Source organism: Sphaerodactylus townsendi, linkage group LG03 (assembly GCF_021028975.2).
Source record: "Sphaerodactylus townsendi isolate TG3544 linkage group LG03, MPM_Stown_v2.3, whole genome shotgun sequence".
Classification (NCBI taxonomy): domain Eukaryota; kingdom Metazoa; phylum Chordata; class Lepidosauria; order Squamata; family Sphaerodactylidae; genus Sphaerodactylus; species Sphaerodactylus townsendi.
The window spans coordinates 67,188,689-67,202,734 of record NC_059427.1 but is presented as its reverse complement, the minus strand read 5'-3'; the positions used below and the strand labels follow the sequence as shown (position 1 = coordinate 67,202,734).

General features: G+C 40.6%; 1 protein-coding gene across 4 annotated transcripts in view; it reads left to right on the top strand.

Annotated features, from left to right (window-relative positions):
* Positions 1 to 14,046, top strand: part of RAD54L2 (RAD54 like 2) — a 70,327-nt gene that overhangs the window by 37,387 nt on the left and 18,894 nt on the right. For all 4 annotated transcript variants that reach the window (XM_048488148.1, XM_048488147.1, XM_048488145.1 and 1 more), the window contains exons 4-13: positions 1,329 to 1,468; positions 4,492 to 4,626; positions 5,746 to 5,978; positions 6,186 to 6,368; positions 7,016 to 7,149; positions 8,290 to 8,486; positions 9,800 to 10,142; positions 11,332 to 11,509; positions 12,126 to 12,377; positions 13,435 to 13,553. In XM_048488148.1, coding sequence (XP_048344105.1) covers positions 1,329 to 1,468; positions 4,492 to 4,626; positions 5,746 to 5,978; positions 6,186 to 6,368; positions 7,016 to 7,149; positions 8,290 to 8,486; positions 9,800 to 10,142; positions 11,332 to 11,509; positions 12,126 to 12,377; positions 13,435 to 13,553 — 1,914 coding nt within the window. The remainder of the gene's footprint in view (positions 1 to 1,328; positions 1,469 to 4,491; positions 4,627 to 5,745; positions 5,979 to 6,185; positions 6,369 to 7,015; positions 7,150 to 8,289; positions 8,487 to 9,799; positions 10,143 to 11,331; positions 11,510 to 12,125; positions 12,378 to 13,434; positions 13,554 to 14,046) is intronic.

Here is a 14,046-nt window from a genome sequence, read left to right as displayed (position 1 = left end):
AACTCTTCCAACCGGTAAATTACGACCCTAGGAGGGTTTACTCAGAAGCAAGCCCCATTGCCAGCAACCGAGCTTACTCCCAGGTAAAGGATTGCGCTTTAGTTATTCGCATGAAAATCAGTGGGGTTTAACAGCGCTTAACAGGGTTACCTACACTGCCTCCCCAAAACTAGGTCTTGGGTTTAATGCTAATATTTGAGCTGAGCGACTCTGTTTGCGCGTGCCCAGAGAGACGGCTCTGAGTGCCACCTCTGACACCCATGCCATAAGTTCGCCACCACTGGGTTAGCAGCTTGTGGTAGCTCCTGATGACGCCGCTAAGGGGCTTCCTACCCAGAAATTTTTTTAACTAACAACATTTTATTTAGTTTTATATGCCTTCCTTGCCCTTATGGGCTCAGAATAACTTACAGTATTTAACAATAAATACCATAAAATGGTAAAAATTATTTATTTATTTATTTATGGGTTTTGTATACCTCCCTACCCCCGGAGGGCTCTGGGCGGTGCACAACATAATTTCCTCTTACAGCATATACAAACAAAACCCCATTAAATTTAAATTTAAAATTTAAAACACAGCGGTAAAATTAACAAGATGGCGTCACGCAATAAACCCCAATTAAAACCCTCCCTAAGAGTGGGGAAGCAGAACGAAAAAGTGGGTCCCGTAGATGGCAAAGGGAACTCCAAACCGGAGGAATAGAAGGGGCACTTCAATCAGCGGCTGGAAACTCCCAAACTGGATCTCATGGTGATTAGTGTACTGCAAATAGGAGGGCAAAAAGACAACAAGACTCAAACAAAATAGAGAGGGAGGGAGGCCAGTGATAGAAAAACCGTAGTAGCTACAATCCTACCCCTGGTGGAATAGCTCTGTCTTGCAGGCCCTGCAGAACTGCATCAGATCTCACAGGGCCTGGGTCTCACTAGACAGGGCATTTCACCAGGTAGGGACAGAAAAGGCAATCCCCACGTGAATTAACAGTACCAGGAAACCTTACAGAACTTTTATGTTGCCCTTTTAAAGAATACTTTGCTTTTAATTCAGGTCCACTGCAGATAGAAGTCATGTTTTCCATAATCAAAAATCAGTTCCACCATCTTGCAATAGAGTGTATTAAGAAAGATCAACATGTTCCTGTATCTTTCAAGCCACAAATGTCTATGCTTTATTTGGCTAGAGGAATGCGGGCGGGTGGAATTTCCCCTTAGTATTTGTTTGTGTAAAGCCAAGGACTGCAAAATGAAAGCAAGAAAAGAAATTAATTCCCAACAGAAGAGGTGGATTTCTTTTGGAATAAAATGTTTTCTCTTTGGGGATTCAGAAAACTGCTGCGGGAGGACCAGTTGGAGGCTGTGACTAAAGCTGCCCAGCAGGAGGAGTTAGAAAGAAGGAAACGACTTGAGCAGCAAAGGAAGGATTACCACGCCAGCATCCCCACAGTACCTCTGGAGTTTCTCCCAGGTAAGCAGCACAAAGTGCTGAATGTCGCCCAAATCATAACAGAACTCCTTTCAATCCTGCCAGCTTATGATAATTGTTTCTCCTTCACAAAGGAAGTTTTTAACAGCAATTAGTTTATTAGAACTATGTACATCCAGTCTTTCCTTGTGGTCCAACGTGGGTTAAAAAGCACAGTTTAAATCTTATAAAATAAGGCTCTGAATAAACGCCCTCTCTCTCCAATGTCTGCATGCTGTATCCCAATAAAAGCCCTGGCTAACAAAGGGTCTCTACAGCCCATCCTGAACATTCCTAGAGACAGAACCTGTTCCATAAGTGGAAGCTATACTGCAAAAGGCAGGGCTCTGATGCCAGTGACCTATCTTAAGGGAGGAAGCAGCTAGTTGGTGGCAGCCTGAGAATGCAGTTGACTCACAGGGATGTGTGAGCAGAGATAGCCATTTGTTTCTTAGCTTGCTGGAAAGTGTGAACCAGAGGCTTAAGAAAGCAAGCCGTCTTTTGCGTAGTGTATAAAATCACATTGTTTCATAAAAATTGATTCGTTATCATCCCTTTTAAGGTAAAGCGGGTTTGGAGTCTGGTCAAAATCATAACTGCTCAGAGCTGAGAAGAAAGAGAGGGAAGGGTTCAGTTTTATTAGTTAAGGGCTGAAAGCTCAAGTGCAAACTTGGGGGGAAAGCTGGTTTGTGCAACGACCACGACCCCAGGAATAAACTTCCCCAATCTCAGAAAGGACTGCTGAGGGGAGGGAAATAGAAAGATCCGTGATCTTTGTATCCACAGATTAGCTGGATCCATCCAATATCTTAATCATCATAAGTTTTTGTTTAATTTTTTAGAAACAAACATATTTAAATTGTTACAACCCGAGAACCGAATTGCAAAGAAGATTATGAGTAGGTGATATTTTGTACCCACGGAATTACAGTTTAAAAAGAACCTATCACATTTGGAAGTCTGTAGATTTGAAGGATAGATTATCTACATGTGTGGTGATCCTACACAAAGACAGAAATCTCCCAGAATGCTTTGTTCTAGAAACTTTCCAAGAAAAGTGGGCACATCCCTTTTTTCCTCAACTTGTGTTCTCTATAAATATGAATGACATTTTAAAATCTACTTATAGTTCATTTTTATGGCAGCAAATAGTGCAATAGTGAAAGAAACTTCAGTCACAAAATGAATGTCCATGACTTTTGAAAATATGAGCCTACAGTTAGCTTAAATCAGATATTTCCAAACTTTTTGAGATGTAAAGCCCTTTTCAGGAGATAAATTTGTCACTGAGCACTATCTTTGCCCACATACCAAAGGCATGTATGTGCATTTTGGGCTGTTTTTATCTAACTGAATTTTTCAAGTCATTAGCCTTTCATCATATATATATGGCAAAAGCACTAATTATTTTTCAAATTCTAAATAACAAATTTTGATCTAAACCTAATTTTTCCCATTGAAAGTCATTAAAAACTGGAACTTTAAATATTGTTTCTCAGAACATCAGTTTTGCACATATGTGTGTTTGGCGTAAGGATGACAATATTTTCACCTAGCACCTACATAGGCACTAAAGCTATGCAGGTTGGTAAAGCTGATTGAGCTGATGCATGACATACACTTCAGTTTATAATAGTTGCTGTCTACATTGCTTCGCAGCAAATTTACTCCAGTGTCTTTGTGGAACATTTGGAGATTCTCTGTGGAGCACTTGGTGCTCCTCAGAACACTGTCTCGGAACAGCTGGCTTAAAGTGTCGAAATCCTGGCAAAAGTCACAGGTTTTTGGATGCCATTTATATGTTGTGCAATTTAGAGGAAATGTGAACAGCAAAAAGCAAGAGGCATGTTATTCCTGCTGTTAATGTTGTTTTGATGTGGTTCAATAGTATAAATGGGAAGTGTTGATGAATATTTTTATTGTAATTGTTTGTTACGATGGCCCCATTAAATATCTGGAATAGCAATGCAAAAATTAAAATTAAAGAAAGGGGTTCTTTACTTTACAATACTTTAACAGGGAAAACATTGAAGCTGTGTGTTTCAAAATAACTTTGTTTATATAGTTATTAAAATCTACTAGGAAATCAAGCTGTGCTCAAGCTCATTCTGTTCACAATATTTTTAAATGGGTTCTGCCCTGCATACTCCTCAGGCTAACCCCATAAGTAAGCATTTAGCCTTTTTTTTCCTTCTATAAGGGTATGTATTTTCAGCACAATTTGTATGACAAAAATATCTGTAAAATCTGTCAAATATCTGTAAAATCTGTCAAAAATCCTGTTAAAAATCAATTAAATACTTACATTTAATAGTGTGCAGCATTTGGATGTTAATATGTTTGAAGGAAGGGTTTTGCAAATCAAGCACATTGTTTTATTATTACAGATTTAGTTCACTGGTATCCCACCTTTCTCCCCATTATGGCTGGCCCTTTCTCCCCAGTGTGGCCCTAAAATGGCATACATCATTCTTCCTCATTTTATCCCCAAACCAACTCTGTGAAGTAGGTTAGACTGAGTGAGAGTGTGTGACTGACCCATGGTCACCCAGCAAGAGACAAATTTGGGCAGGATGTACTGTTTCCCTTCACTTTAGTCACTGCAATACCTGTGATGACCCCTAAGCTGGAGGCCAATTTTGAAACACCTACCTTTATTTTCTATTGAGTTATTCTTATCACAGACAGACAACTTTAGCTTCCATTGGAAATAGCATGGGTGGTTCTGGAGATAACTTGGGCCAGGATGTTCCAGTTCTCTTTATTTTTGGCTCTGCAACTCCCATAATCATCCTGAATCTGGTGGCCAGTTTTGACACTCATAGCTTCATTTTCTGCTGACTTATGCCTGCCACAGACAGATGGGCAGACACATGGATTTTTCTATTATTGTTAGATGATATCACCCTTGGGTAAGTCTAAGCCACTGTTGAAAACAAGATAACTTTTTTTTGCCTGAACTCTTTTTTTCATTTCTCATCCAGCATTTTTAGTGTTTAATGATTTTGTTTACTATTTTGGTGCAGAGGAAATTGCTTTAAGAACTGCAGAGGTTGCTCAGCTTCCTCCTCAAGTGTTAGCTGAAGAAATCATCTGTTTAGACAGCACCAGCAGTGGCAGTGAGGATGATTCGAAAGGAAGACTACACAGCATTAAAGATGGTAAGGATGAATAGTCATAGCATGCAGAAGGTAGTCATAGCATTTCAGAAGGCAGTCATAAGATCCAATCCTGTGGAAATTTAAAATGTACATATTGTTGTCTAATACACATCCTAGGTAACTATGACTCGGGCTACCCCAACTAATTTTTCCAGCTCTTGTCAATCCAAGACTTGTTGCATGAGGATAAACATTTTGTGACTGTGTACATTTGAATACAGTGGTATCTCAGTTATTGTTGACTTTGGTTTTCGTCGACTTTTTCTGGACAAAATTTGTCTCAGTTTTCGTCCTCAAACCCAGAAAAAATTTGCCCAGAAAAAGTCCACGAAAACCGAAACCGACAAAAAGTCCATGAAAACCTAAACCGGCTGGGGTTTGAGGAAGCCCAGCCGGGAGGCAGAGGGAGCTCCTTATTTGGGCAGTGACACCCCCCGATGTCACTGCCTAAATAAGGAGCTCCCTCTGCCTCCCGACTGGGGTTTGAGGAAGCCAGTTAATCTATTCCAGGCACTTTTTGGAGTGCCTCGAACGGATTAATTGGATTTACATTGATTCCTATGGGAAATGGTGCCTCGGTTTTCGTCGATTTTGGTTTTCGTCGATTTCTTTCGGACGAATTATCGACAAAACCGAGGTACCACTGTAATTACCTTTGACACTGCTGCTTTGCTAAAAAGTTAGTATTAAACTATTACCTGTTTGCATCTGTGAAACATTGTCAAAGCAGATAAACCCATAAAATTACTGAAGTTAAATTGTACTTTTTGTCGCCCATTCACTGAGATACTAATTGTTATAGTTAAACTCATTTTTCTCCCTACAGCTACCTAGCGTTTTACATGTGCTAATCTGAAGAATGTTCACATTCCCCAGCTCTTTCTCTTTCCAGATGAAACTTAGGGAAACTAATGCTATGTTAAAGGTGAAAAATGTGAAAGTTATTATGCTGGTATGCTAGTGTGACATCTAGGATTCTCCCCCCCCCCCCAATTGTCCACAGACTTTATAGGTTCTTTTAAAAGGGGGAGAAACAAAAATACATGATACAGTTTTAAAGGTTTGTTGTGATACCAAATGATGGATTTGTTAACCCACAGCATTTGATTTAATTTGTAGAAGTGATAGAATTAAGTTCAGGAGAAGATGAAGCCCTCCAGATTGTAGACAGCAGTGATTCTGGCAATGAAGGGGATGAAGATGCTACCGGAGAAAGCAGTGGCGCTCATGTGAATGATGCATTAAATCAGTTGGATGCTTCGGGACAAGTAATTGTCAACATCAATCACCCTCCAAACGAAGAGGACCTTTACCTGGCTCCACAACTTGCACGGGCAGTAAAGCCTCATCAGGTATTAGAGATGTTGGATCTGAAGGATTTCAACACCTTACCTTCTAGAAGCTTTATTCCGACATAACAATTTATAACGCTCAGTATTTGTGTGCCTAATAAGAGTTTTATGTGCATGTGACTAGATGCAGACTCAGCACTGTAATTCATTTATTTCCACCCACATACCTGTAATCTCTTTTGTGGTAATGCATGTTATTCCTTTTAGATTGGCGGTATCCGGTTCCTGTATGATAATCTGGTGGAGTCCCTGGAAAGATTTAAAACCAGCAGTGGGTTTGGCTGTATTTTAGCTCACAGCATGGGACTGGGAAAGACCCTCCAGGTCATCTCGTTTTTGGATGTACTTTTCCGACACATCAAGGCAAAAACTGTCTTGGCCATTGTACCTGTAAGTTGTTGGGACAAAACTAATCAATGAGTTTCTTAATGTGGTGTTTAGGGTTGCATGAATAAGAGAAGGGCTCTTCATAATGCTTGATAGATCTTGACTTTTATTTTTAACCTTTAATTCCTCCCATCCGTGAGATTGTATAGTAAGTCCTATCTCCCCCCCCCCCCCCCATGAGGAACAGATGCAGGAACTGTCTATACCAGGGGTAGGGAACCTGCGGCTCTCCAGATGTTCAGGAACTGCAATTCCCATCAGCCTCTGTCAGCATGGCCAATTGGCCATGCTGGTAGGGGCTGATGGGAATTGTAGTTCCTGAACATCTGGAGAGCCGCAGGTTCCCTACCCCTGGTCTATACCTCATGGACATCTTTAGTGTTCCCCATGATAGAATTGAGAGGAGGGGTTTCCTCCTATTTTGAACGGAATGCATTGTAGAATATGTCATATCTGCTATGTTTACACAAAACAGTGTAGTGTAAAATGTGCATATACATAAATACATCTCTGAATTGAAATCTAAAGATCTCGTTTTGTATTTAGAATGCACAGTGTTGTTGGGCTTTGGAGTTCTACAGTTTTTAATATAAACACTTTATTCTTTCAGAATCCTAAATGACATCTCTCATCCTTGTCTTTACTTATAGGTAAACACTCTTCAGAACTGGCTAGCAGAATTCAACATGTGGCTTCCAGCACCAGAAGCCCTTCCTGCTGATTATGACCCAAACGAGATTCAGGCCCGCACCTTCAAAGTTCATATCCTAAATGATGAACACAAGTAAGTATTATTGATATCCTTATAGAAATATTGTGAACTTTATACCCTGTCTTATTTGTTCCCTGAAGAGTTGTTAAGACAGTCTACATCTACGTGCAGTAGATTTTGCATTCAGCAATATGGAAACTATGAAAGTCAGAAAAAGGCTACATTATGAAACAGTACCCACTTCAATATTCTATGACAAAAATCTTCTGAAATTGCCCTGTTTTACAGGAGCTTTGAAAAGCGGACCCTGGATAGCTTTTTGTAGAGCTACCTCTGATGAACATAAGGCTACGTGATGGTTCCTATTGGAGAAGATAATCCCACTGTTTATATGCTCCACCACCTTATTGCTCCCAGAGATTATTTAGAAGCCAGCAGTGTTACTTGAACACAGGTGTCGGATGCTCATTAAGGCTAGTCTGGGTTTGCAGCTGAACTTCTGTCTCTTTCTTATTTTGGTCTAGTTGAAACTTCCAGATTGAATTCAAAAGCTGCCAAATGCAGAATATGTACGAATAGTTCAGACGTTGGTAAAATTCAGTTGCTTTGCTGTGATGGATAGGAGGATAGGGATGGATGGTAGCCAAGTTAAATCTATAGACTTTAAATGGTGGAATTTAGGAAAACTTCTACTTAACAGTGTACATGTTATCCATACTCTTCAGTTATTCATACTGTTTTCTATCTTTTCTGTTGTTTCCCTAAATTCCACTATTTAAAGTCCATCTAAACTATATTAATTAATAAACAAAAAAAAACACAAGAAGTTGAAGTTCTACTCAAGTTTACTGAATGTGGCTTACTCCCATGAAAGTGTTTTTAGCATTCATTAAAAAATAGAAATATATGGGTTTTTTGTTAGTTGAATGGTAGTCTGGTAAAGAAATTAAACTGTACATCTATTCCATACATAGCTGTACTTCTCCATTCCATAGATGTATTTTAATCATACCCCAGAATGCTTGAGCTCATGATGTATTAAGATCCATTATGGATATTTGGAAGCATCTGATTTACATAATTGACCTAGTTAATAGTTTTAACATGTTTTGTTATATTCAGAAGCAGTGATCCATTTGTGCTTTTTGTAAAAGGCAAACAATTTATACGATCTGAGGAGAACCCATTTGTGCTTTTTGCATTTATTTACAGAACCACAGCAGCACGTGCCAAAGTGGTAACTGACTGGGTGACAGATGGTGGTGTGCTGCTGATGGGCTATGAGATGTACCGTCTCCTTTCACTGAAGAAATCCTTTGCCACAGGCAGAAAGAAGAAAACAAAGAAGCAAACTGGCCCTGTTATTATTGATTTAGATGAAGAAGATCGGCAACAGGAGCTCTTAAAAGGTAAGAGGGTTTTTAAAGGCTTCCATTTTAGAAGTATGCTGCTAGTTTTACCATATTTAAACAGCAGTACATTCCAGAAGTGGAAGGGCCCCCTTTAAGTAAGTTCTGCTGCTTGTACTCAGAAAGGAGATTTACTAGGTAAGACCAAACTACCCTTTATTACTTAAAGGTGTTAGTTGCTTAGAAACAGAGATCTTGTGTTTATTGTGTGGAATCCAGATTGAATGTCTGTTGGCCTGTAGTTTCACTGGCATAAAGTAACTCTTTCTGTTGGGATTTTGTATTTGTTATAGTTTTCAAAATAGTTACTTTTAATGAAGTAAGTACCAGACCGTTTTAGTTACAAAGAGCTTGTATTACCATGCGCTTGGCTTGCTTGTTGGTTTATTTTCCAGATTTGTACCCTGCCATTTTGCCTCTCTTAGCACACTGGCATACCTAGGGGCAGGGCAGGTCACATAGGGTGCATTTCCTGGCCCCCCCCCCCCAGCATTTCCCCCTCTCCATAGCCCACTCTTCTCTTCTTAGCTGCCTGCAGCTGCTTTTCCCTCCCTGTGCTCTTTTCCCTGTTCCATGTTGCCTGCTGCTGCTTTCCCCCAATACCACCCTGCTCCGGCCTGCCACTCGCCACTGTGCTGCTTTCACAATGGGGCAGAGCGCGGGATGGGCATCTGACTCCTGGTGGGTGTGCTTGGCTCCCCTGGCTGGTGGGAGCGCCACTTTATAACTGTATGCCCCTGGATGGTGCAGAAGGACACCATGACTGATGATATCAAAAATCACTAAGGGATCCAGGAAGAGTCAACCAAGTCGACTTCCTATGTCTATTTCTTAGCCCAGGTCGTCCATAGGGCAACCATGGCAGCTTGAGTCCCATAACCAGTTTTGAATTCTCACTTGAAAGGATCCAAACAACCCATTTCATTCAGGAATGCCTAAAGTTGTCCAGCCCCCACCCAATCACCTGGTTCAAAAATGAAACATTTGAGAGTGATTGATAGTTACTCCTGGGTCCAGCATAGCATTCTTTAGTAGTGGTCTCAGCACAACCTGCTTCATAGCTGGGGCATCCACACCCATTCTCAAGGTATTACTGTGTTCTGTGATTTGGCTTAAGTGACTTCAAAAAGATGGAGTCGTCGTCATCTATATGATTTGAGTAGATGTCCCTGAAACTCAGTTGTTCTTTCTGAACTGTCTATTTCCTTTTTCTCGAACTTCATAGTGGGGGGTTTTCACAGTTACTTGTTTTCATTTCTGTTCAATTAAAAATCACAAATAGCAGATTCCTATGTGTTTTCCTCTTCCTTCAGGAATTGAAAAGGCTTTATCCCGCCCTGGTCCAGATGTGGTCATCTGTGATGAGGGACATCGGATAAAGAATTGCCATGCCAGCACCTCTCAAGCCTTAAAGAACATCCGTTCTCGGCGGCGGGTGGTACTCACTGGCTATCCCCTACAAAACAACTTGATTGAGTACTGGTGTATGGTGGACTTCGTTCGTCCAGATTTTCTTGGTACCCGGCAGGAATTCAGTAACATGTTTGAGCGCCCTATACTGAATGGGCAGTGTATTGACAGCACCCCTCAGGATGTTCGTCTCATGAGGTATCGCAGTCATGTCCTGCATAGCCTACTGGAGGGCTTTGTGCAAAGGTGAGGCCTTGTTAATTTCTTAAAATCTCATTTTTTTACATGAGCTCTTTAAATCATATGGGCTGAGTAATGGAAATTTGGGTATTGTTTTACCTGTGCAAGTCATACAGCTGAAAAATAGCTAAAGAAGGATTAGAAGTTGTGCTCATCATGTGGATGAGGCTGAGCTACAGTTGCAAATAAATTACTTTGAGACCAACAAGAATTTTTGGGTGTTAGCTTTTGAGAGTTGACTTTTGAGAGCTTATACTCTGGAAATGTTAGGGTTAGGGCAGGGGTCTGCAACCCGCGACTCTGGAGCCGCTTGCGGCTCTTTCAGCCTTATACTGCGGCTCCACGTGGCCTGGTCAGAGGGTAGCGTGGGCGTGTCCCTCCAGGAAACGTGAGTGGAGGGGCCAAACTGGAGGCGGCTCCGTGCGGAGTCACCTCTCCAGCTCAGTAGATCTTTGGGGCCGTGGAAAATAGGTCCAAATGGCTCTTTGGGTGGTAAAGGCTGCTGACCCCGGGTTAGGGTTTCTAAGGTTCTACTGGATTCAAATCTAGTCCTTCGACTGCAGACTAACGCACTGACGTTGAAAATAAATTACTGTGAAGCCTGTACCTTAGTTTTAAAATTTTTACATTTTGCCAGAGAAGTCATGGCACTAAGTGTACAGAAGCTGGAAATCCATTGTACTGGAAAGTTTCCAATGGAATCTTTAAACTGAGTCTGAGTCTATGCTTATTCCTTGAGAGTCACAGTGAATGTCTTAGGAATGCTTGTTAAAGAGCTGTGTCTCACACATGGGGGAACTTTGTCAGTCATACGATTGTGAAGTTTGCATCATTCAATATAATTTTGCAGCATGAATAGCAGTATGCTTTATAGCATTTCCCATCCAGGATTGTGAAACTTTAACCAAGATGTGCTATGTTAAGCATGGCAAATCCAGTTTGAATTGTATAAACACAATCTAATCGCAGATTAAAAAACTGAGGGAGTTATTCTTCGATCAGTTGTCTCCGAGGTACGTAGCATCAAACTTGCAGTAACTTGCCAAGGAAGGCCATTGCCACTATAGTTAATGTGTCATGGCTGAGATTTTATCTGTTAACAATAGCATAGAATACTGAAATCTCGCCCTGAAATCAGCTGTAAACACTCCAGAGTGAACAGTCTCGTCTTCCCCAATTTGTGTTGCTTCTGTAGGCGAGGGCACAATGTGCTGAAAGTTCAACTTCCCTATAAGGAAGAACACGTCATCTTGTTGCGGTTGTCAAAGATCCAACGGGCTCTTTACACTGAGTTCATGAATCGGTTTCGAGATGCAGGCAACAGTGGCTGGCTGGGTCTGAACCCCCTTAAGGCTTTCTGTGTTTGTTGTAAGGTGTGTATGAGTTTAAAAAAGGGGGGGGATTATGGTCTCATGCAGATTACATGGCATGTACAGGGATTAGTGTCACAAAGTCTTCATGCCTTGCCATTTTCCTTGCGCATTTTGAATACTGTTGCTTTTTGTTTTGTTTTTAATATGATGATGGCAACAAGGAAACTCAACAAGACTAAATTCTTGCTGGTTAGAATTAGATTTTTTTTGAATGCTGCTAATTTTATGTTAGTGCTTCAGGTTGTAATTTATTTGAATTTTAGTATTTTTACCGCAATACTTTGAAGACCTGGAGATAAAATCCGCTACAGATATGCTTTGGAAGTAATGCTTTATAGGGTATTCCCATATATATATATTTTAAAAAATGTACTACAGTTTCAGATTGAAGGTTTCAGGTTGCAAGTCACTTAAGGACTTTGATTCATATATATAGAAATTGCCTTTATCCTGTACTCAGTTCTCCCCACCCCCCAGCCTAATCAGGTAGTCTATCATTACAAATAAATGGAATAGTTTATCTCTCCTGGGATACTCCCTAGGATTTGATATTTAGTTGCAAAGTTACACCTTCATAGTTTCCAAATACTTACAAAGATGTGGGTCCTTTTTTCAGATCTGGAATCACCCTGATGTATTGTATGAAGCGCTGCAAAAAGAGAATTTGGCAAATGAGCAGGATCTGGATGTGGATGACCTCAGCACAGCCGGTCCCAATTCACGCTGCCAGTCCCAAGGAATGAAAGGGAAGCCTGAGAGCAATGCTTTGGCACCGCCGATTGGAGAGGCCACCAACAGCAAATACATTCAGGGTATTGGCTTCAGCCCCTTTCAGGAGAGGGCCAATCAGGTTGTCACTTATGAATGGGTGAGTATGAAAGTCACAGCTCTAACTAAGATTGTTTCCAGTTCTCTCTCCCAACCAAAAGGAAGACTTCTCACCCAAACACTCTCACTCAAACTCTGGAACAATTTCTTGTAGGCTACCTGCACATTGTTATGGCTGTTGATAAAACTGGGCTTGTGCTCTTCATATATGTCATTCCCTCATGAAGATGTTGGTAGGATTTGTGTACACTTGCATGTGAAATCAGGCACACTAGCTAGTTCTTAAAAACTGTTGAGTGCAGTAATTTCAGCCTCAATAAAATAAATATCAGTGCATAACATTATTTGTCACAATGTGTATGATTTTCTACAGGTAACAAGAAATTTCATATATGAAACAACCCAATATAGCAGTGTTATTATTGTTAACCATGTTGTAAAGAGCCTCCTACCCTGCTTGCCCTCTTTGTTGTGATCAAGAGAGATTTGCAAATCTCTGTGACTGTCGCTGCTCTGTTGGCATTTAAAGTCATTTTCAACAAATGTGTTGATTAGAGTTTCTCTGTCTTGCTCAGAGTGTTTCTGGCATTCAGAACTTTCAAATAATGAGCCATGAGCAACGTCAGGGTATTGAAAAGTGTGTTCTGAGAAAAGCAACTGAATTGGTTTTCAAAACTCTGCAAAGAAACTTTTTAAAAAAACCCTCCCCAGGTTATCCTATCAATTGCCACTACAGTTGAGGAGCTTTATGCTGATAATCTCCAGGTATGAAACACAGGACAGATGATCAAAAGCTTTTCAAGAGTGAGAGTTTGTTTCCCATTTCTCTTTTTGATTTATTTGATGTTCATGGCATTATTTTGTGTGTAAACTTTGTTTCTGGGTAGAAAACTTATTTTTGCACACAGACTATAATATCGAGTGAATGTCCACTATTGTCCAGTAGTCTGTTTCTGAGGAAGTTTGATTAAAGTAGAAAATGCTTGAGTGAAAACATAGAAAACATTAGGAAATGATGTATTAGATATGTTTACATGGCTACTTTTGACATAGCACCAAGCATCTCCTTAGGTACTGAATATTCTGTTCACCTACAGGCTAAAGACATCCTTTGCGATTACCAGACAGGAGTTTTGCAGAACTCACCAAAGATGGTATTGCTGTTTCATCTTGTGGAGGAAAGTGTGAAACTTGGAGACAAAATACTGGTCTTCAGGTAACAGGCGAAATTGCTGTTTGCTATTTTATATCATTAATCAAGGTTTCTGTGTTTTAAACCACTCTGAGCTTTCTCCTCCGCCCATGTAGGTGTGTAGTAGTTGGAGTGTCAGACCAGGGTCTGGGAAGCCCTAGTTTCAGTCCCAAGTCTGCCATGAAAGCTTTTTGGGTGACCTTGGGCCAGTGACACTTTCTTGGCCTAGCATACCTTGCAAAGTTGTTTTGAGGATAAAATGGAGGTGAAGAGGACAGTGTAAGCTGCTTTGGGTACCCATTGGGGAGAAAGGTAGCACATACATAAAGTAAATTGTTAAATATTTTCAAGGCTGCCCTTTGAGGCTGTTGCGAAACTTTGTAAACACAGAGTTCAGTAGCCAGGCTCATAATTGCTCCTGTTTTTAAAGGTCAGCAATGGTTGGTAGTTAAATTTTTAAAACCCTAAAACACCTGCTTCCCAAAGTTTACCGATTGACATGTAGATCTACAGCATT